At 59.2% G+C, this 22,451-nt stretch overlaps 3 protein-coding genes across 6 annotated transcripts; 2 read left to right on the top strand and 1 right to left on the bottom strand.

Annotated features, from left to right (window-relative positions):
* The first annotated feature begins 362 nt into the window (after nucleotides 1–362).
* TOR2A (torsin family 2 member A) lies at nucleotides 363–4,884 on the top strand. 4 transcript variants are annotated; one of them, XM_041475149.1, is made up of 5 exons: nucleotides 363–520; nucleotides 771–1,036; nucleotides 2,131–2,306; nucleotides 2,436–2,588; nucleotides 2,661–2,791. In XM_041475149.1, the coding sequence occupies exons 1-4, from the start codon at nucleotides 373–375 to the stop codon at nucleotides 2,497–2,499; spliced, it is 654 nt and encodes a 217-aa protein (XP_041331083.1). In that variant the 5' UTR covers nucleotides 363–372; the 3' UTR covers nucleotides 2,500–2,588; nucleotides 2,661–2,791. The 4 variants fall into 4 exon arrangements, with proteins under 4 accessions (XP_041331083.1, XP_041331084.1, XP_041331086.1 ...); XM_041475150.1 differs by having other exon boundaries at nucleotides 2,481–2,588; XM_041475152.1 differs by lacking the exons at nucleotides 363–520; nucleotides 771–1,036; nucleotides 2,436–2,588 and adding exons at nucleotides 1,062–1,926; nucleotides 3,328–4,884 and having other exon boundaries at nucleotides 2,661–2,788.
* Nucleotides 4,885–5,569: 685 nt separating this feature from the next.
* On the top strand, nucleotides 5,570–7,832 carry PTRH1 (peptidyl-tRNA hydrolase 1 homolog). The gene is given in 5 exon segments (XM_041475212.1): nucleotides 5,570–5,841; nucleotides 5,844–6,074; nucleotides 6,239–6,338; nucleotides 6,960–7,005; nucleotides 7,415–7,832. Coding segments are annotated over 5 exon segments (630 nt in total). The 5' UTR covers nucleotides 5,570–5,774; the 3' UTR covers nucleotides 7,601–7,832.
* Nucleotides 7,833–9,288: 1,456 nt separating this feature from the next.
* CERCAM (cerebral endothelial cell adhesion molecule) lies at nucleotides 9,289–15,360 on the bottom strand. Its single transcript, XM_041475206.1, has 13 exons — nucleotides 15,146–15,360; nucleotides 13,480–13,590; nucleotides 13,181–13,298; nucleotides 12,968–13,102; nucleotides 12,675–12,879; nucleotides 12,483–12,602; nucleotides 12,289–12,365; nucleotides 12,001–12,107; nucleotides 11,764–11,896; nucleotides 11,460–11,587; nucleotides 11,181–11,384; nucleotides 10,035–10,271; nucleotides 9,289–9,376 (listed from the first exon to the last, which is right to left on the bottom strand). Exons 1-12 carry the CDS (start codon nucleotides 15,352–15,354, stop codon nucleotides 10,037–10,039), a joined length of 1,782 nt encoding a protein of 593 aa, XP_041331140.1. The 5' UTR covers nucleotides 15,355–15,360; the 3' UTR covers nucleotides 9,289–9,376; nucleotides 10,035–10,036.
* Between the last annotated feature and the right edge of the window lie 7,091 nt (nucleotides 15,361–22,451).

Consider the following 22,451-nt stretch of genomic DNA (forward strand, 5'->3'; position numbering starts at 1 on the left):
CGGGCTAGGCCCCGCCCTCTTGGTGCATTGCCACGCCTCTTTCCCCATAGCCGCGTCTTTCTGGCCCCGCCTCCGCGTGGGGCACGCTGGGAGTTGTAGTGCGGGCGGAGCGGGAGCCGCGGCCGCCATGGCCCCCGGAGCGGCCCCGGCCCCGGTCCGGGTGCTGCTGGTGCTGCTGGCGGCCGCCGCCCGCCCCGCCGCCGCCTGGGACCTGTGGGGGCTGCGCTGCGGCTTCTCGGCGGACTGCGAGTGCGGCTTCGGGCCCGACCTGCGCGGTCAGCGGGAGCGGCCGGCCGGGATGGGGGTCTGGGGGCAGGGGAGCCGGGGCACGCTGGGAGTTGTAGTGCGGGCGGAGCGGGAGCCGCGGCCGCCATGGCCCCCGGAGCGGCCCCGGCCCCGGTCCGGGTGCTGCTGGTGCTGCTGGCGGCCGCCGCCCGCCCCGCCGCCGCCTGGGACCTGTGGGGGCTGCGCTGCGGCTTCTCGGCGGACTGCGAGTGCGGCTTCGGGCCCGACCTGCGCGGTCAGCGGGAGCGGCCGGCCGGGATGGGGGTCTGGGGGCAGGGGAGCCTGCGGCGGGGGGCGCGCAGCGGCCGAGGCCGGGCGCAGCCGGCGAGGGGACCCGGGAGCCAGCGCTCCGGGAGCATCCCTTGGAGCGGGGTCTCTCGGCCGCGCGGCAGCCGGGGATGACGAGGCCCAGCGGGGCGGCCCCCAGGGACGGGACGAGCGAGGACAACCCGCGTTCTCCAAGCCCTGGTTTCACTTCGTTTCAGGTCTGGAGTTTGACTTGGCCACGAATCTGGTGGGACAGCCCCTGGTGAGGCAGCAGGTGATGAAGGGGCTGAGGGAGTTCCTGGAGAACCCGAATCCAATGAAACCCCTCGTGATGTCCTTCCACGGCTCGACAGGAACAGGCAAAACCTACGTGAGCTCCATGCTCATCCGCTACCTCTTCCAGAGGGGGCTCCAGAGCCCCTATGTTCACCACTTCTCCCCCATAGTGCATTTCCCCCACGCTGAGCAGATAGAGCAGTACAAGGTAAGGGACACCGCTCAGCAGTGCCACTTCACTGGGGGGGTTTGGCTGTGTCTGGCTTGATCCTCAGTACATATGCATTCAAGCTGTTTCCTGAAGTGCAGTAGGAATAAAAGCTTTTTGTTTTACCCTCTCAGACAAACATAGCTGAGAGAGTGGCTCCATACACTGGCTGAAGGATGCACTAGTAACTACAGGATACTCAGTTATTACTTTCAGCCTCTCCACAGCAGTCCCTGCCTTGATCGTGTTCTCATTCTTAAATATTTACACAGCTCTTTGAACACACAAACAAAAGTGATTTGGCTTAGATGAAAGGCACTAAAATTTTCCCAATGCTTTCCAAACAGCCTGATGGCTGTAAAAAGCTGCATATCACTAGACGTGTAATCCCCTCCTCACAGAGCACACAGCTCCCCAACAGCAGCTCCAGACTCTCCATGGTGCCGTTCTGTCTCTTAGAGCTGAGAAAAGAGAGAAATCAAAATGCCAGATTTTCAGCAGAGTGGGAATTCAGCATACCTGGACCTTTAGTTTCTGGGTGTTTGGAGAAATTATTTGTTGTATTGTGTCCTTAAGGGAAATGCTTTTGGAAAAGTAAATCCCTTCCTGGCTGAAGTGCTTCATTTAGGACTTTCACATGCCCCCGGGCCATGTGAGTGGTTTTGTGTGGGCTGGGAAGTACCTTCAGCCACGATAAAGAGCTGTTCTGGGTCAGTGCAGGCACATGTTTCTGCATCAGAACAGGAGCTGGCAAGAAGCTGGGAACTGTGTAGATACAAGAGGGAACGAGAAGAACGTGGGGAGCTGTAGGAGTCTGAATCTCCAGCTTTAGTGTGCTGCCTCCTCCTCTACATCTGCATAAAAAGACCTACAATGGGCTAAAAAAGCTGGTAAACAGCCCCTGTGTGAAACCCAGACTAAAGGGGCCTCCGCAGCACTGGGTCTTTCAGCTCCAAGTGTGTGGTGCTGTGCAGGGACACGCTGCTCTCAGCACCTTTGGCTGTGCTTGAGCTCCTCCCTCAGCCTTTGCTCTGGGGTGCTTGAGCCTTCCTTGCCACCTCACTGCCTTACAGCTCGGTGGGTGTTTTTCCTAGGGAAGCCTGAAGCGCTGGATCCAGGGGAACCTGACCAGCTGTGGACGGTCAGCATTTCTCTTTGATGAGATGGACAAGATGCACCCAGGCCTGATTGATGTGATCATCCCCTTCCTGGGACCCTCCTGGGTTGTGTACGGGACCAACTACCGCAAAGCCATCTTCATCTTCATCAGGTGAGAGAGGCCTCTCCGTGGGGCCTTCCAGCTCACCGCTGCCCATTTGGGCAGAGGTCACTCCTACTTCAGGGCACAGCTTGTTTTGCCTTTCCTTCTCCAAGCTTGTTTTGCCTTTCCTTCTCCAAGCTTTGAGCCTCCAAATGCCAAGAGATGCTATCTCACTGTGAACAGACAGATCTGGAGAGTGTGAAAAAGCCTCCTCTGCTGTATTTGGCTGCCTCTACAGGAGTTATTTTGGGCCAGGCAGCTGGGAGCTGCTGGCTCGCACTCTGCAGGCTGGTGGGTGTCAGGTGCCACCTGAGACACCATTTTCCTGGCTACACAGTGGATAAGTCTCTCGTTCTTGTGCAGCAATGCAGGAGGGGAGCAGATCAACAACGTGACGTTGGCTCTGTGGCGTGCCCGCAAGGACCGGGAGGAGATCAGCCTGCAGGACCTGGAGCCAGCCATCTCCAAGGCTGTGTTTGAAAACCCTGAGAGTGAGTCCATGGAGCTGAGCTCCTCCTGTAGCCCCACAGCCCAGCACAGCCAGCCAGGCCTGTTCTAGGAAGCCACCCACACCACCTGCCACCTCCCAGGCAACCAGAAAGGGACAAGGGGGGTTTGAGGGATTGGAACTGTGATCCCCTTGAGATTTCCTTCCTTCTGAGCCAGCAGACCTGTTGCTATATTTAGCAAAGTTCTTGGGAGACAAGGTGTATTTGCAGCTGGGGGCTGGCAGACAGCACAGCACGCTTGCCAGAACAGCACTGAGCTGTATTGATCCCCACTGCCTGCCTGCATCTCCTTGCCTTGCCCTTCGCACAGGGAGCAGAGCTTAAATTCTGACTAGACAAGCTAAATCCCCCCATTCCTGGAGAATAAATCTGTCTGGGGGGGAGGTGACAACTGATGGGTTCAGAACCAGCAAGATCTCTCTCCAGCAGAGTATTTTGGCTTCTCACAAAGCAGCTCTGTGAATTGCAGGGACTGCAGAGACTCTCTGAAAGTAAAACCTTCTCTTCCTTTCCTTGTGCAGGTGGCTTCTGGAAATCTGGGATCATTAATGAACACCTCATTGATTTTGTTGTGCCTTTCCTCCCACTGAAGCACCACCACGTGAAGCAGTGTGTGGTCAGCGAGCTTGTGCAGCAAGGCCTCGAGGTACGCCCGGATGTCGTCCAGGAGGTGGCTGACAGCATCCCCTACTTCCCAGAAGAGGAGAAATTATTCTCATCAACAGGCTGCAAAACAGTGGCATCTCGCATCAGTTTTTTCTTCTAGTCACTGGCAAGGGCCTCTTTCAGATCCATATGGAGCTAGAGAGCACCCAGGGCTGGTGGGATGTGCAGTGGCAATGGTGTGTCACTCCCCACAGCACAAGTGCTCTCCTGCTGAACTCTCTCCAGCTCCAAGGAGCCCACTGCAGGATGCAGCTGCAGGACCAGGTGCAAATTATGTAATTTAAAGCACTTTACTGATTCACTCTTGGCCAGGTAAAGGTGGATCTACCACCTGAGACATGTGTGATGAGATGGGGAAGATGCTGAGAGGGTCTGCAGTGTCAGGGAGGTTCTCACCCTGTCCACAGCACCCATCCACAGCTCTCCCCACTTCTGGCAGCTGTTGATACCCAATACGTTAAGATTCTGAGCCCACAGAAGATTATTTCTTCCTTACAGCATTTTAACAGTTTTTTAAAAACCTTTTTAAGCATAGCTGTGCCTCAGCTCCTTGGCACAACATTAATATATTGGTGCTGACTCCTGTGAACACCTCAACATGGCAACCAAGTTTTCTTTTCAAGGAAGTTTTAGAGCCACCCACATTCCAGTTTCCTTTCACTGTGAATAGGTGCTTGGTAGCTTCAACACCAATGAGGGGGGTAATGTGAGAGGGGAACACCTGATCTGCCATGAGCAGGCTCCCCTACCACCCCTTCATCCATCTTTCCCCTAAGGGCCAAAGGATTTCCCTCTAGCAAACCAGGAAAACAACAACAAAAGACTTCTTGCTTGTTTTACCAGCGGTGAAGAATCTCATCCTACCTCCAGGGGAGCCCACAGCACTGCTAACGGTTTTGAAAATTCCTTTTATTCAGTGATGGTTTCTACAGCAGAGTTGGTGCTGGGAGCTGTGGAGATTCTTGTACATCCCTGTGCTGGTCAGACCTTGCAGGCTTTGGCTGGGCCAGCAGGTCTTCAGCTTCTGGGCAGTGTCACAATGGGGGACCTGGGGACAACTTAGAGAAGATTAGTGCTCCAGACTGTCAAGCATGGGATGCACAGCCTGGCTTTTGCCCTGATTTTAATATCCTTTATGCTGTTACTGCATAAGAGGTCAGAGGAACCAGAGTCATTCACTGGCTAGGAGCAGCCTGCTCAAGGGAGGGGTGTAAGGACACTTCAATGCTTCCAAAGCTCTGCTTGTTCCCTGTAGGGAAATGAGCTGCCAGTGCTTGGGACCATTCCAGCTTTGGGGATTTTAGATGGCACCCAAAGGCTGCCCAAGAGCTGGCCCAAAGACAGAGGCAAAAATTCCGCCTCTTGCAAAAATACGAATTTCTAATTTTAAAATAAATCTTATAAAAATGAAACAACTGAGGCGTTTACATGGATTCCTGACTGCAGGCAGTGTGGAAGGACTTGGAAGATGACCAGTTTCCAGCACAGTGAGGTGCTGCTGGGCTGGGGAATCGTCCCAGTGCCCTGGAAGCAAGCTGTGCCCTGCTGGCAGCGTGAGGACCTGGATGGGGGAAGGTGAGGAGAGACGTGTTCCCCCATCCAGCCCTCTGCCAAGGGCCAGCACGCGAGTGGAGACGGGACAGGCACAAACACACAAACCACGGGGCGCAGTGCGGGCATTCACCGCTCCTGCGAGTCCCTCGGGGCCTCTGCGGAGCTTCTCACGGCCTGCTCGGTGACAGCCCGTTAGCGCGCCTCGCCGTCCCCACCACAACCACCTCTAGCACCAGCCGCTCCGCGGGCATTGTCACAGCGGCGACACCGCCCCCGACACCCCGATACCGCCCGCGATACCGCTCCCGGTACCGCCCCCGACACCCCGGTACCGCCCCGCCGCCCGCTAGAAACATGGCGGTGCTGCCCGTAACCAAAATGGCGGCGGGGGCGAGGCGACGTGGGCGGGACGTTGAGCGGCGCGAGGGCGTGACGTCACGCTGGCCAGGAGGGCGATGCTGGCGGCGGAGGTGGCGGGGCGCGCGCGAGCGCTCGTGGGGCGGGCGGGACTGTGAGGGGAACGGGGCTGTGAGGAGAACAGGGTGGACCAGGACTGTGAGCCGAGCAGACGGAGCGGGGCTGTGAGGGCAGTGCCGGGGGGGGATCAGGTCATGGGCGAGCACCGGCACGGTCAGGGTTGTGAGGGAGGGACCGAGGCTCTGAAGAGGGACTGAAGGGAATGCTGTGGGGATTGAGGCTGTGAAGATCCAACCAGCTGTGAGGAGCATGGAGGGAGCAGGTCTGGGTCATGCTGGAGGGGATCAGGCCCGTGCAGGGGCCAGGGGCCTCATGGTGGCCCGTCAGAGCCCTGTTGACTCTGCCATGCAGGTGGCCGGCCTGGGCAACTATGGGCTGCGAGGCACACGGCACAGTGTGGGCATGGAGGTGCTGGACCAGCTGGCCCGGCAGCTGGCAGTGGCCGAGGGCTGGCGAGTGGACAAGCGGTGCTGTGCTGATGTGGCCCTGGCCACAGCCCACGGCCTGGAGCTGCTGCTGCTCAAGCCACGGAGGTTCATGAACCTCAACGGTCTCAGCGTCGCCAGTGCTGGTGAGCAACTGTGTCAGCCCCAAAGGCTCTAGTGTCACCAGCCTCCTGTGACAGCCCTGCTGTCTCCCTGCCCTCCACGGCTCACTGCAGCCCCACTCTGCAGAGTCAGGGCCTGGTGAGTCTGTCTCCCCCTCATTTCTTAAGTTGTATTTCTGTTTCCAAAGCTGAGATCTATAGCCTTGGCCCTCAAGACATTTACCTGGTTCACGACGACCTGGACAAGGCCCTGGGCAAGGTGGCCATCAAGCTGGGAGGCAGTGCAAGGTATGGGGTAGCCCCAGCTCCCTGGCTGTATGAGCTAGTTTGAGGCTTTAACATGCCCATACAGGTTCATGGGATATTCTTGGCCCCATCCCACCAGCCTTGCAAAGTTTCAGCTTTTGTTCTGGGCTTGATCTATTGCAGAGGCAGCAGCTGGCTGTTTGGGCAGCCTCCCAGTTCCTGCCCTAGCAGAGAGGGTAGAGAGCCTCCTGGAAGCAGCTATGGGCTGGATTCAGCCCACTGACAGCACCACATGGGCTTTTTATAGCACTCTGTCTCCACTGTGCCTGCCCGGTGCCAGACCTAGCTTTCCTATTTCACCTAGGAAAGCTTCCACTGCGGGATGGGGCAGGTACAGTGCTGGGCCCCAGTGCTCAGTCACACATGCACCAGCTGCAGCAAGAGCTGACACACACAGAACATGCTGTCCCAGCCCTGCTTCCCTCTAACCCCCAGCCAACTGCTCTGAGCCCCCAGGGCTGGATGTTCCTGCAGAACGAGGACATGGGGACTGCAGCCCTTGGCTGGGACCACATTCCCACATTGCTGCAGCAGGAGACCCCAGGGCTATATGGGGGGCTGTCCCTTTCAAACCAATTGTGGGTTTTCTCTTTCTCTCCCAAGGGGACACAACGGGGTCCAATCCTGCATCAGTGCTCTGCAGTCCAGTGTAAGTGAGCCCCAGGGGAAGGGGATCAATCCTGTGCCCCCATCAATGCATGGCTTGTTCCCCCACTCCCATTTTTCTGATTCCTCTTAGACAAGCCCCTGCTCCTTTTCCCCCCTGTTCTCCTTCCCCTTCTTCCTGGAGGGCTGTTGTCTGTTTGGCCGCCATGGAGGACATGGAAACAATTAGCTTGAGTGCCTCTGCCAGGCCTGGCAGGAGCCTGGGATCTCGGCACAGCCCAGCAAAAGCCTCTTCCAAAATTATGTTTCTTGGAGCAAGCACTCAAAACCAGCTGGAAAACATGAGGAGCTGCTCCATTGCTGCCCAGCCACACTCTCAGCACTGTCACCTTGCCTAGCTCTGTCTGAACACTTGAGGGGAAGCTCCCCCAGCTCTCTTCCTTCCTCCCCAGGAGATGACCCGGCTCAGGATCGGCATCGGGCGGCCAGAAGGTGATGTGACAGTGCCCGACTATGTCCTGTCCCCGTTCAGTGCTGGGGAGCGGGAGAAGCTGGAGCAGATCCTGGCCCAGGCAGTGACCTGCCTGCTGGAGCACATCCAGAGCCGAGCACCTACAGAGCCAGGGGACAGGGGCTGACACAAACCCACGGGGACGGACCCTTGTGGCTGATGGACAGGGTGCTGCAGGCACTCCGGGGTGACCGTGGTGCGGAGCAGAGCTGGCCCAGCTGGGCAGTGTGCTTGGGAGCTGGGGCAGCCTCCTTCCATCCCCACACCAATCCAGGCAGCTCATGTCCCACTTGAATCCCTGCAGAGGCTCCATACCTCAGTTTGGCACAGAAATTAAATAAACCCTCACCCTGACTCTGCCCTGCTCCTGCCTCTCTTCCATGCGCTGCTTGCCAGGCTTGGGTTGTCCTTGGCACTGCAGCTCAAATCTGTGTTCCCATCCCTGTTCGACCAGCACAGTCTGGAGGGAGGCTTCTAGTGAGAAATGGGGAGCAATAGGAGCTACTTCTGTAAATCCAAAGGTACTTCAGCTTTGTTGAGAAACTGGCAAGCACGGAGAGCCTGGAATCTCATAGCGTGCTGCTCCGACTGAGCTGCAGCAAGTTTCAGGGCTGGCCTCACAGTGTTTTTGAGTTCAGTGGTTTTGGCCAAAACCGTGGAGTTTCCAACAGCTGCAGGAGTTCTGGCTTCCCGCAGACCCGTTGCAGGTCTCGTGGAGGGCACAGACTGAGGCAGTGTGTCCTCACCACTGCTGTGTCCTAGAGTCCTGGCTGGGCCAGCATGTCCTGCCCAGCTCTGTATCCCAGGAATACTGAGACACCCAGCAAAGGCAGCTCCTCTCCTGCATCCCAGCAGGCACTGGGACACTTGCTGGCTGACAAATACCACAGTGTTGCTGTCGCTTCCATCCTCTGCTCCAGCTGGCACCAGACATTCTTCTGATCCATCCCAGCTCCCAAGCTCCTCCTGGAATACTGAGGCTGTCTGGACCAGGGGAAAAGCTGGGAAGCAAAAGTGTGCCCAACCTGTCATCCCTTTCTCACCCATGTCTATACTGGCTGGGACCCTCCACTTGCAGAACGTGCACTTGGCCATCTCCTCCCTGTTCTCCGTGAGATAGACTTGGATCTTCAGGTCCCTTGTGATCTGGAGCTGGTTGTTTTCCTTCAGGAGGTTCCTGCTGTAGCTGTTCAACCTGCCCCAAATGATGGTTTCCTGAATCCCTTGGTAGTCCCAGACATCTCACTGGGTTCTGCTACCAAGGCCTCCACCTGCTGCTCCATAACCTCCACTCCCAGGAGAGAGCTGAGCTCCATGAAGATGCCACCCACTTTTCCCACCCAGACCCTAAGGGTGAGCTTCAATCTTCCTCCCCGCCACCTGTCTCCTTCCCTCTCTTTCCCCTTTACAGATTTCATTCCCAAAGTTCCCAGCTGGGGGAACTGCTGGACCCTCACCCCTGCAGCACTGAGGTGACCCCTGGGAACTTGGGGCAATGCCAGCACCCAGCACATCAGCTCAAACAGTCTGCTTTAATCCTCCCTGGGCTTCCACCCAGGCATGGCATGAGGGACAAGCCCAGTCAGAGGCAGAAGGCCACCATGTGTGCCAGCCCAAAGTCCACTCCCCAAAGTCCAGGCTGGTGGGAGACGGCAGAGTTCGCGTTGATTGGGACTGTCCTGGAGACGTGACCTCAGCAGAGATGGAGCACAGCGCTCCTCTAGTCTCTCCACTTGGCAGGGAAAGGCTTTCCTGGGGCAAATCCTGCCTTGGGTGGATTCGTCACATGCAGATTCGAAGAACCCTCTGTCCAGATGTCCAGGGCAGCTGCATCTCCTGAGTGGGAGCGGGCAGTATAAGGTCCTGCCCATGGTGCTCCCAGCTGGATCACAATCCCTCATCCCTAGAAGACATGGACACAGACATCAGTGGTCACGGCAGGAGCAGCCCCAATGTGTTCACGCCTGCAGCCAAGGCAGTGGGACAGCTGTTTTCCAGCCTCCCCCGGTCTGGCAGCTCCCAGGGCAGTTCTGTTGCCAGGACAAGCAACCTCAGGCAGGGAAAGTCTGACCCGGCATTAACTGTGTCTGTGCTGCCCTGGGGCTGAGCCAGTGTGGGTCGCCTGCCTGCCTGCCTGGCCACCCCACAGACGCACAGCCCAAGGAGACCCACTTCTGAGGGGAGCAAGCAGTGCTGGGGCGAGACGTTCCTGTGGAATATGCCCCAGCTCTTTCCACACTTTTGCAGCAGGCAAAGGTGCGTTCTCCCTTCCTCACCTGAGGGGCTGGGGAGCAGCATGGACTCAGGGAGATGGAGAGCCCTGTCCCCATATCCCCTCCAGCCCAGCGCAGCCCCACATGGGACATCTGTGTCCCCACCCCTTTCCCCACCTGGATGAGACAGTCTGGTCTGTTTCCCAATGCTTTGAATCTGCCAGGGAGACCTGCTGCCCCATGATAAAAACAAGCTAGGCATGTGGGACACATGTGAACATGGCACGTGGAGGGAGACGCTCCCCAGCTGCCCTGTCCCCTGTGCCTGGGTCTCACGGCCTTGCTCACCATCAGAGCTCGTCACGGGCCGTGGAGCGGAGGTGGCCAGCACTGCCCCGTGAGTCCCTCAGTGTCTTCTGCGAGCCAACCCAGTCAGTCTTCTTGGCATCGTCATCCCAGATGGTGGAAGTCTCGGTGTCACTCAGCCAGTTGCTGTCCCCAGCATAGTGAGTGGGATAAACCAGGAGGGGGTGAGCCGAAAACACCAGCAAGTCCCGTGGGGAGAAGTGCCGCTTGTAATCCTCACTGGGGAAAGTAGAGCAGACCCGAGAGAAAAAACTGGCTTACAGAGCATGGCACAGAGGAGAAAACCAGAGCACTGGGAAAACCAAATCAACCATCTGGGAAAAGCTCCATGCAGTGCAGGGGATAGGGAGGGGTGTGGGGTACCCAGGCATGGAGCCGGGGAATGCTGGGCAGGGACTGTGGAGAGATTACAGAGAGGACAGGACCTGTCGCTCCGACCAGCTGGGGCCGGCTCTTGGCACAGAGTGGGTCTCTGGCACAGCATCCAGCTGGCCCTGAGACAGGGCTGTCTCGTGCTGTTATGCCTGTAAGCAGGGGGCTTCCAGCTGCTGCTGGTGCACATCCAGAGCCCTAATCCATCCCTCCGTCCACCTCCAGCCTGCCTTTTACATGCCTGATCCATGTGTTTCTCCTTCCTGCTCACTGGGTTTCCCAATCCCTTCTCTCCCAGGACACCACCCGCTGGTGCTCACTCACCCCCTAAATTGCCTCCCGCTCCCCAGACAAAGCCTTACCGCTGGCCCCCCACCCCAGAGAGGAGCATGAAAGTGCTCCAAATTGGGGCTGAGACCCCCAGCCAGGGGCAGGGGACCCCAGAGCCCCCCAGCACTAGGGTACAGGGGGCTGCTGCCTGCTCCTTGCCATGGGGCCAAGATCCTGTGCAGGGCCCACACCAAGCCCCAGCTCCATTCCCATTCCCCCCCCCATGCTGGCAGAGGGCCATTTTCCAGCGGCCAGTGGCCAGGCAGCGGCTGGCTAAGAATGAGCTCATGCTACAGATGTTTTCCTCCAGCATGAGTAACGCCTGCAAAGGGGGGAACTGGGTGAGGTGGTGACAGCAGAGAAGAAACACATTGTTCCACACTGGCATGGCCAGGCCAGCACCCTCCTGCACAATCTGCTCCTTACTTGGGGTGCTTGTCATACATGATGGGCAGATACTCGTCCACAGGCAGCATTTTGGAGAGGGGGTTGGTGGCCAGCAGCTTCCGTGCCCCATGGTGGGAGATGGCGTAGGCCAGTGTCCAGTACGAGTACCCGGCCACCACCAGGTTCCGCACGCCTTTCACAGGTGCCTCATCCTCGTCGTTCACCTGTTTCCTCCCCAGGTAGCTGTGGGGTGGCCAGGGAACCATGAGAGCCAGCCTTGGGGACCCCCACCCCACACCCCCTGGCCCCAGCACCTACATGAGGTCCCAGTTCTGCTGTGCCCGCTCCAGCTCCTCCATCAGCCGCTGCAGCCGTGCTGGGAAGGCAGCCTCGAAGCGCACATCATCCTCGAAGACCACTGACCGCTCCAACCTCTGGGACACGATCTGGGGGAGGGCACAGAGGTGCCAGCCTATCCCAGCACCCCTCTGGGCCATACTGGGGCCACTGACCCTGCAGGACATCCCTTCTCCCCAGGTCCTCCAGACATCTGTGATGCTCACAAGGTCCCTGCCCACTGCTGGTGGCCCTTAGGGACCCCATGGCTGCTGTGGCCCCATACCTCCTTCCAGATATTGTAGTGGCTGAGGAAGCAGCCAACCTCGCCCTTGGTGAGCGTGCGGCCGGAGAAGGGGTCGTAGTACCCGGGTAGCAAGTCCACACCCAGCACCTTGATGTCACTGCTGTTGAGGGTGCTGCAAGGAGAGGGGCTGCATCAGTGAGGTGTCCCACCAGACACTCCCCGTCCCCTCATCAGAGTGACACCGAGGGACTGGCTGAGTGGTCCCCCGATGGTCACCTGCCATCCACAGCATCCACCACCCGTGGAATGATCTCCAGCTCCTGCAGGGATGCTAGCATTCGCTGCCGCCGGTCTGGCCTCCGCACCAGGTTGATTAGGAAGATCTAGAGAGGAAGAGGAGAGCCCCAACAATGGGGCGTGTTGTCATGGAGGACACACAGTCTGCCCAGCTACTGCAGGATGGGGACACGTGCTTGCGTTTTGCCATGGATAGATGCAATCAGAGAGATGGATGCAATCAGAGGGATGGACAGGGGAACACAAGCAGCTCCACTGGGCACTTACTTCATCAAAACCCATTTTTGTGAGTGGCCTGGGCAGGAGAGAAATATGTCTGGAGCGCTGCATGGGGGGACCATCCACTGTGGAGAGAGGAGACACTCTTCAGTGGAGCCCAGATTCCCCTGGCTGGGAGCTGGTGCTGACAGCCCTGTCAGGACCTAGAGGCCTCCAGGACTTCTCCACCCATGGGCACTCACCCATGGCCTCCAGCATGAGATGCACGAAGTTGGCATGATCATCCTCCAGTGTCTGGTGGGCCTTCACAGGAACGTTGATGTAACCAAAGTGGTGCTGGTTGCACACGTGGACCTCCACACCTGCCGGATGAGACAGGTGAGCAGCACAGCCCCCCCAGCCCCTGCAGCCCCCAAAATCCCCATCACCCTCACCAGCCTCCTGGCAGGAGTAGGCAAAGACAATGATGTCATCAAAGGCCCAGGTGTAGTTGGGGTGGGGTGGGTAGAAAGCCAATTGCAAGGTCTCCTCCTTCCGCAGGTCGATCAGGAAGGTGGCATAGACCATGGGGACACGGAAGCAGCCCAGCCGCTGCCGGTTCTTGGTGGGGAAGTAGTCGGCTGTCCGGCGATAGAATCCCTGCGGTAACAACCGGCACAATGCCCCCATGGCAGAGTGCTCCTCCACCATGGGCTGTCTCATTCTGCGGGGCTTTCTGGGGACGTACCTGGGGTGTGATGCCACACCAGAAGTTGGAGTAGAAGGTCTGTGAGTCCAGCATGGGGGCCACCACTGACTTGTTCTGCGCCATGAGAAACTTGAGGGTCTGGTTGTTGGTCAGGATGGCGTCAGTGTCCATGAACTGCAGAGACAGCACAGGTTCTGGAGACGTGCAGAAGGCCACCTCAGCCCCCACCCACCAGTGCCCCAAGCCCCTTACCAGGATGTAGTCTGCCTGCTGCTCCCGGGCATAGGTGAGAGCTTCCTGCTTCAACTTCATCACGTTTTCATAGCGTTTGTCACTCCAGTGCTTGGGACCAAGCTCATCAGGATAGGAGCTGGGCAGGGGGAGGCAGGGGTTAACCTCACTTGCTGGGAATGCACAAACTCAGTGCAGGCTGTTAGTGCAGGCGGGCTGAGTCAGCCCCACTCTGCTTTGCTCCTCCTGGTCGCTGGCCAGGGAGAGTTGATGCTGCTCCAGGAACCCCTCAGCCCACATCTGCCCCCACCCAGCCTCACCTGGGCTCCTCTTGCACCTTCCAGGCCACCGAGTGATAGTCCTTCCCCACTGCCCCCAGCCACTCCTGCAGCATTGCCGTCGTGTTGTCCGAGTTGTGGTCTGTTGCACACCTGGGATAAGGGGACATCAGCCCCTGGGGGTCCTCCTCAAGGGACAACCAGGACCTCACCCTGCACTAGAAATGCTCACGGGGCCAAAAGACTGAGCCAGTGACAGACTTGCTTGGGAATGTAACATGTAATTTGAAGGAACCAAGGCTGTGCAGGCAGGAGGGGGAACACTAACTGGTAATTTCTTCCTCGGTGCCACTGCCAGCCAGGCTGTTCCACAGCTCCCACCCTGCATCCCAGTGGCAGCCCTGGACATGTTCTCCTCACCCCAGCCTTGTGACTGCCCACCATGAGCATTGCAGCACAGCCACTTTGTTCCCCTGTCCCTGCACCCCACAGTACCCCTGTGCATCCCACTGTTCCAGCAGTGAGAGGAAGACTCAACAGCAAAAAATCCCCCTTCCTGAACATTCCCTTTACTGGGCACCATCAGCATTCCCAACTCTCCCACCCGCCCTCAGAACAATGTTCACAGGGAGCCCAGCACAGACAGCTGAGCCCACCTTGCACTGGGCCAAACCCCAAGTTCCCACACCCCTTGGTACCCTCGACATGTCAGAGAGCCCCGGGACATCCCCCAGGCACTGGCGTCATGGGGATTTGACAGATTCAGGGGAGAAGGCAGCATCTGTATTCCCCCAGCTCCACGGGCTGCCCAAACACCCCGCAGGGTCCTGCGGCCAGGAGTTCCCAGGGGGTGCAGAGGGTAAAGGTGAGGATCCCCCTTCCCCTTCGCCGGCAGCTGACCCCCGCCCCAGCCCCGCCAGGATCCCCCCGCCAGCCCCCGCCTCAGCTCCCCCGCAAAAGCAGCTGCAGAAAAGTTTCCGACAAGTTCAGGCGAGAGACCGCAGTGGCGCAGCGAGGAGACAGAAGAGTCCTCTTCCAGCCAACCCCCAGCACGGTAAAGGGGGCTTGGGGGTGTCTTTGGGAAAGGGGGCCCGAGGGTGAGCCCTGCAGGGAGGGGGAAGGCAGCGCCTGTCCCTGATGATACAGAATCCCCTTGTGCCCAGGGGTCCCCTCCCTCATCAGCCCCATAGCTTCCTCAGGGGAAAGGTGAGGGTCCTGCCCCTTCCCCGCGGGGCAGCCCGAGCCCCTCCCGCTTCCCTGCTGGGTCCCACACACGGGCAGAGCCACCCCTAACATTTGGGGGGTCCCAGCTGGGGACGCTGCTACCAGCTGCTACCAGCGGGATCCCTGGTCCTCCCGAAGGTCCCTGCCCCCTAAAGATCCCCATTCCCCGCAGGCCCCCATTCCTTCGAATGTGTTCTGTCCACCCAAGAGCCCCCAGTTCCCCCACTCTCCCTAGTTCCCCCCCGCACTGTCCTCCGGATCCCTGCTATCCTCGGTTCTCCATTCTCCTCACAGTCTCCCTTAATCCCCGGACCCTCCTTCCCTCCCCCCCACTATTCCCATTCCCCGGGGCTCCCGCTATCCCCGCGGTCCCTGTGACTCCAGCATCCCGGCTCCCCCCGAGATGCCCATTCCCCCACAGCCCTCTCCTCCCCCAGGATCCGTGCTACTCTCCGCCCGCTCCCCCGGGGTTCCGCTGCCTCACCACAGGGCGATGCTGCCCGCGGGATAGTCCAAGCGCTCCAGGGCTCCCAGGCAGTGCGGCAGCGAGTGCTGCGCGTTCCGGGCCAGCAGGGCGAGTACCAGGCGCGGCGGCTCTGGCCGGGTCCTGGTCTCGATGCCGGTCCCGGTGCCGGTCCGGGTCCCGGTGCCCAGCAGCAGGAGGAGGGCGCAGAGCGGCCCCGCGGCGCCCATGGCGGAGGCGGCGGGCGGGGAAGGGGCGGGCTGGGACCCGCCGTGCTCAGCGCACCCCCCGCCCCCGCCCCCGGCCCGGCCCCGCCGCCGCAGCAAGCCCGGGGGGCCGGTTTGGGTCGGGCTTCCTTAAATAGAATCGATATCGGTGTAGAGCCCCGCATAGCCCGTGGCTGGGGGGCGAGACACCGGGGACACCCCGGGACCCCCTCCCCGAGGATGCTCCAGGGCATCCCCACGTGCCCGTGGCCTGGTCCCCACCGTGCCAAGAACGGCGTGGGTGGGCCGAGGGATTGGGGGGGGTTTATGGGTTGGGGCAATATGGCCAAGGGCGCTGGTTGCCGGGGGCAGCATCGCCAGGGGCTCATGGACAAGGGGATCGTGGCCGGAGGGTTTTGTGGCTGAGGGGGGCTTGTGTGGCGAGCGGTGGCTGAGGGGGCTCACGGCTGCCGTCCTCACCAAGGCAGCGCACCCCGCAGAGCCGTGTCCCCCCGGGCTGTCCTCCACGGCTGACCACAGGCGTGTCCGTGACGTGTCCGAGCCGCGGGCAGGGGCAGGCCCGGGGCCTGTGGGACGTTTGACCAAACCTTCTGGTTTTCCACCCAAGCCATAAATAAATCCTTGCTCAGCTCCCAGAGCCAGCGCAGGCCTGGAGGTGCTCACGTCCTGCAGGGCAGTGACTCCGTGCTCCCCACCAGCAATGCCGGGCACCTCTCACTGTGGCGGCACCAGAGCCCTGGAGAGGGACGGTGGATGCCATGCGAGGCCAAACCCGTGCCACCCGTGCCAGGGTGAGGGGTGCCCCAGGGGCTGCTGTCGCCGGCTCCCTGTGGAGCTCCATCAGGATGCAGCAGAGGGGTCGGGAAGTGAACAATCCAGGAACACCTGAAAGAAGCAACAGAGAGGGCGGGGGACTCAGGACCCGGCAGCCACTGAAAGGAGAGAAAAATGCTGTTTACAGCCCCGGCTCGGACAAGAATTTCGGGAAGGGCTCGGCGCCAGCGCAGCCGGGAATTCCCAGCCATTGAGGAGCTGCGGGAAGGGACAGGCGCCCGAGAGCCCAGCAGAGCCGGACCCACCCGTGTCCGTGTCGGGACCCCACCCGAGCGCATCCCGGCGAGGCTGAACGAGGGCAGCCCCTGGAGCTCGGCCCCGCAGCCCGGGAGGGGCTGAGGGCGGAGCAAGGGCCGCAGAGCAGCGGGAATGCCGCGGCCCCCCCGTCCCTCGGGGACACCCCGCGGCACCGCCCCCGCCCCGGGCCCCGCTCCCGGCCGCTGCTGCCACCTCCCGGCGCCGCCGCACTCTCGGTGGGGAGCCCGGGCTCTGCCCGCACTGGATCTGATCCCCACGTCCCCACAACTCTCTCCCCCTGCCTTCCTGCATCCCTGCATTCCATTATCCCTATATCTCTGATCCCCACACCCCTCCAGCCCTTCGCTCCTCCGTTCTTTCATCCCTGCTCTTCTTCACGCCTGCATTCCTTTTCTTCTTCATCTCTTCATGTCTCCATCCCTGCATCTCTTCCCTTCTTCATCCTGATATCCTCACATCCCTCCATCCCTGCACTGTCCCTCAGGGTCACAGCTGGACCTGCCCTTCCCCTGGCACCCAAGCACAGCCGTGGCCCCACTGCCCTGGTACAGCCCTCACCAACACTCCCCGGCCATGGGCTCCAGAGCAGAGAAGAGAGGGGGACACTGCCCTTCCCACAGCCCCATCACCCCCAAAGCAGGTGGAGGAATGGGGGCCACCACTGTGACATAGGGAAACTGAGGCACGAGCCAGGGCAATGTGCTGCACACAGACAGGCTGGGACTGCTCGAGGGACAGAGCAGTGCCTGTCCTCCCAAGCTCAGCTGGGGTCAGAATTATCTCTGCCTTTGCAATCTGCCTTCTCCTCACTTCCTGGCTGCTGCCAGTCTCACAATAGACCCTCAGAGCCCACTGAGAGCCAGCAAGTGGCACCTTACGAGCAGTTCTGGGCATACAATGGAAAACCAGCCCTGGCTGAGCTCGGGGAGAAGGGGGACATGGAGATACCTGTCAGGGCACCTGCTGTGTGGCCCTCAGGGTGACATTCTACCCAGCTCTGTGCTGTGGCTCAGCATCTCCATCTGCACCACGCTGCTAGCACAGGGATGTGACAGCTCCTGTGCCCCAGGAGCAGGACTGGAGGGCAGGTGACATGTCCCCACAGGGCCCCGGGTGTCCCCAGGGGGCTCAGGACATCCTCACAGCTCCATGCACTCATGGTGATACCTGAAATACAGAAATACAGAGCCAGCATCAGGCCTGCGCGCATCCTGCCTGGAAAAACACCTTCTTCCATCCCCAAGGCTCCAGCCAGGAGCAGCACTGCACAAAGTTTACAGGAGTATGTTTTCTTTTTTTTTTCTTTTTTTTTTTTTCTTTTCTTTTTTTTCAGGAAAAAGTTGCTTTTGGACCCAGGGATGAGGATTTTGGTTACCTCCCACCTCTCTCCACCCCTTCCTTGAAATTTTCTAGGATTTTCAGCAAAGCCTTTGAAAAGCTCCAGTTTCCTCAAACGTCCTATTTTTCTGCTTTAAAAGGCTCAACCTTGGTTGCAAAAGGCAAATATATAAAGATATGTGTGTGTGTATATATATGTATCTATAAATGCAGAAATTCTGTGTGTGTGTACATGGCCGAGGCCACTACAAGTCCCTCAGTCAACAAAACATTTTTATTAATCTTTTTTCACAAGAAAAAACATCCTGGGGACCCAACTAGCTGCCCGAAGTCCATGGTACCCCCAAGGGTCCCCATTCCCATGCTGTAACACTGCTCTCCCCTGCAGACATGCCTTCTCCAGACCTCCCCTGACTTATCCAGCCTCAAAACATCAGCTCTGTTTCCTGCTGGGGAAACTGAGGCACGGAGCCCTCCCCCTGCTTCTCAGCCTCCCAGCAAGTGCCTGTCCAGGGGGAACTCTGGACAGGGAGTGCCTGTGAATCCACCATGCCCTCTGCTATGCAAGCCCCTTACCCTGCACCGTTCCAGCTGTTCCAGATGTTTTCCCCACCTCCCAGCTGTTGGATAGCTCAGGAGGCCAGCGCTCCCCTCTCAGCTGGGTTTTCCTTCCAGGGCTCTGCTAAACCCATCACATCCATGGGCGCTGCTCCACTTTCCTCCTCTCAGGCTGCTTCTGCAGTGAGCAAGAACTACAGATCTTCCCACACAGAAAAAATCAGGGGAATTTACGCCATCTTGGAGGGATTTTGGCCATCCTGGGAGGGATTTTGGCCACCCGGGGGGATTTTGGCCCACCCAAGAGATGTTGTGCCAGAGGAGCTGGGGGCTGATGGGAACAGCATTCTCATCCTGGCTGTGGGGAAAGGGGATTTGTGCCACTGTAAATGGGGCAGTGACACTGCCAGCATCCCCCAAACCCCAGCACACTGGGAGACCAGCTGGGGTCTTCTGGTGGGCTGTGAAATTCTGGGGGTGTGAAGGCTTTCTGGGGGTCCTTCCTCATGTCCTGCTGGGAGCAGGAAGCCGTGCTCTGCTCCAGCTGCAAGGCACTGCCACCCTTGGAGCCACGTTCAGGCCCTGCAGGGGCCCAGTCCTGACCCTCCTGGGTGGCACAGCTGGTTCAGCCTCAGGATGGTCCCTTTTCTCTCCAGTCTGGGTGACATCTTTTGGCATCAGGGCCAGCAGCGCCCTGGCTCTGGCTGTCAAAGGGGACCCCAGCACCTGTCAGTGGGCAAAGGGACACCTCCTGCAGCAAGGGGAAACTGAGGCAGGAAACCAATGCTAGGCTGTCAACACGGAGAGGCTGCACACCCTGAGCTTCACTCCAGGGACAACAGGGAGCTGCCCTCTGTCCCCCCAGTGCCACATCTCAGACAGACAGTGACAGAGGGTACCCGATGGACCAGGTCCCCCCTGCAATGCCCTGACTGGTGCACGCCCGTCCCCTCCCTCCTCTCACCCCAGTGGGGCTGACGGTCGGTCCCGTCCCAACCCGGGGCAGCTGTGACAGAAAACAAAGCTGTCCCCTTCGGCACAATACCCTTCTGTCCCCCCCCAGCTGCTGACCGCTGGGGTGGGCAGCGGCCGGGCTGGAGGCGTCGAGGGGCCGTGCCAGGCCCCCGCTGGCAGGGGACAATGTTGGCAGTGATGGAGAGTAGGTATTTCAAAAGGTTTTGTTTTCGGGTTGACCCGCCGAGCCGGCGTGACCCCGCAGCCCCCCACCCAGCCCTGCTCCTCCGTCCCAATAGAAACCGGCCACATTCCTGACCTCGAGAGGGGGGGGGAAGTTTCAAACCTCCCCGGGAAGGAGACAATGGGGGTGTCAGGGCAGTGATTTAGGAGGGGGGGCTCTTTCCATCACAAAGGCGAGACAAAGGCGCTCGACGCTGGGAAAGGGGCTTCGGCGGCGGCTCAGGAGAGGGGCCGTGGTATTGTGCCTGGCCAGCCGGCCTCGGCAGCAGGGCTGCCAGGGCCTACCGGGTCCCACTGGGTCTCACTGGATCCCGCCGGGTCCCACTGGGTCCCACCGGGTGCCAGCAGGTGCCACCGGGTCCCATTTGGTCCCACCTGCCTCTTCACTCTGTACTGCAGCCTTCCCCGCGGCCACCCCGGAGAACATGGCCTGGTGGCTTCGTGGATGTCACCGTGCCCCGTGGTGGGAGGGAGTGAGTCCCCATCCCCACGTGGGATGGCTGAGGCACCCCCTGCTCCCCACAGCTCCCCATTCCCGCCCACGCTTTGGGCACCCCAAGTTCAGGGCTCCGACTGGGGCCGGGTCCCCCACGGACAGCTGTCCCTGACGGGGACAGACCCACCCAGAGCCCTGAGCTCCCCTCCCCACCAGCCCTCCCGGGTGTCCAGGATTCCATTCTCTGCAGTGGCCATTCCGGTTCCGAGAGCCGGCGAGGGATCAGCAGCTCCTCTGTGAGGAGCTCAAAGGGGCTTTGTGCACCCCGGGGCTGCCGGCACCCAGCACCACCGGCCCCCGCGGGCACGGGCACCGCGCCGTGCCCACCCTGCCCGCACCTCGCGGCCTGCGCCCCCCACAAACCCCCCCTTTGCAGCTGCCCCTGCCCGACCCTCCTCCTCCATCCCCGCGGGTCTCAGCCCCTAAACCGTGGCATAACCGCCACGCAAATAAACAAAAACAAAACAAAAACAACCCAGGAAACTGTTTAAGTAGACGACTTACGGTGTCTTCTGCTGCCGAGCTGAGACCAAGTCTCCAGCGTGTCCCAGTGACGACGGGATCGGAGCCTGCACGGAGAGGGGAGGTTTTTTACAGGAGAAATGTTTTTCTCCCGGTGCTGGACTGCTGATCCGAAGGAAAAGCTGGAAACAAGTTCATTGGTTTTGCTCTCGCTCCCTGTCCTTGCCCTAATTTTTTTTCCTGGCAGCTGGTGGGAGGAAGGGAGCTGGCAAGGTGATGCTTTTTGGGGAAGTGGGGAACTGCTGGTGAAAGAGGCATTCACCGCACCGGGAGCCTGGGAGAGCCTGATGCCCGAGGCTCAGGCTGTGCCCGGGCTGACCCCCGTGCCCAGGCTCCTGGTCCTGCTGAGGCTCCCGGCCAGCAGCGCCCGGCGGCAGGTGGAGGGGCGCCGGCGGGCCACACCAGAAAGCCAATGACATCATGTTGTGGGTTTGTTTTTTTTTTTTTCATTCCAGGATGAAATTTGCAGACAACTTCCCCGACCGCCCGCGAGCGCTGGGGCTCCGCGGTGAGGAGCAGGACAGGTCTCGCCAGGACACAGAGGCGCTCATCGAGGGAGCGCAGGGCTTGGCCAGGGCTTTTTTTTTTTTTTTTCTTTTTTTTTCTTTTTTTTTCTCCTTTTTTGTTAGAAGAGCTACATTTATTTCTTAACCGGCTGGTGCCGTGCGAGGGGCTCCGCAGCACACGGAGAGCGGGAGCGGCCGGGCTGAGCAGAGCAGCCCCGCGCAGCCGGCGCCAGAGCCCCGGCGGGGACCCCCCATCCCCACGGCGGGGCAGGATCCATCCCCGGCCGCACAACCTGGGATGGCTCCTTTCGCCTCTTCCCTCTTAATTTTGTTTAGAAACTTGTCAGGTTGGTAGATAAAGGAGGTGGAAAGATCAATCCCGGCTTTTCATCAGTGTGGGAAAAAGTATTTCACTAATCCATATTTATTGGTGTAAGGAACCGGGGGGGGAAGGAGGGCAAGAGACCCTAATGGTCAGAGCAAAGGACAGAAGGGAGAGTTTAAGGCTGCCCTTTTCCGAGAGGTCACATGTCACCAAAATCTTTCGGTTGTCTCGGGATTGGTTACATTCTGTTCTCTTTTTTTCTATTGAGGTTGCCAAGCAACTGGCTAAGACCAGCCAAGATATTTTCTTTATTACAAGTGGAGCAGAAAGCAGCAAGGAGGAGAGAGATAAAAAAAAAAAAAAAAAAAAAAAAAAAAAAAAAAAAAAAAAAAAAAAAAAAAACCCAAGAAAAAACGGGGGAGAGAAGTTTAGACAATTAACATTTATAGGATCACATAACTTCATTAACTCGGCTGTGATTTGGGAAAGAGACTTAAAAAAAAAAAGAAAAGGTGGTGGGAAGCATTAGGAATTAAACAAGTTAAAAGGTCTGGGGCTAAAACAATGCCAGAACAGCCGGAGCAGCAGCGACAGGGGCTTTCCTCGGATGGTTCCTGCTTCCCAAAGAGTGGCCAGTCTCAGGCAATGGCTGCAACCCAGCTCAGGGGCCTTCAGCTGCTGCTGCTCTTTTTTCTTTTTATTAAATGCTGGCTTTCTTTTGGTTTTCACACTCGTAGGAAGTGGGTTTATTGCTACTAGCGCTAGCAGGGATTTGCTGGGATGCAGAGGAGCCTTTCCGAGGGAGGAGCATGGCTGTGGCAGGAGCTGGGCATCCCCCTGGCCCTGGCCCACAGGGAAGGGGCTGTGAGGATGTGGCTGTTCCCAAGCCCTGGGACACCTTCATGGCTCTTCAGGGTGGGCAAAACCTCCCAGGGGGTGAATGAGACTCTGTGGGAAGCGATGTCCAGTCGCAGATCCCTGCCCAGTTGGTCCCAGCTCAGAGTTTGGGCCTGACAGTCTCTGACACTGTCCCCGGGCTCCAGGGGTGAGGCCTAAGGCAGGGGAC

Source organism: Pyrgilauda ruficollis, unplaced genomic scaffold, assembly GCF_017590135.1.
Source record: "Pyrgilauda ruficollis isolate IOZ18807 unplaced genomic scaffold, ASM1759013v1 scaffold34, whole genome shotgun sequence".
Taxonomy (NCBI): Eukaryota; Metazoa; Chordata; class Aves; order Passeriformes; family Passeridae; genus Pyrgilauda; species Pyrgilauda ruficollis.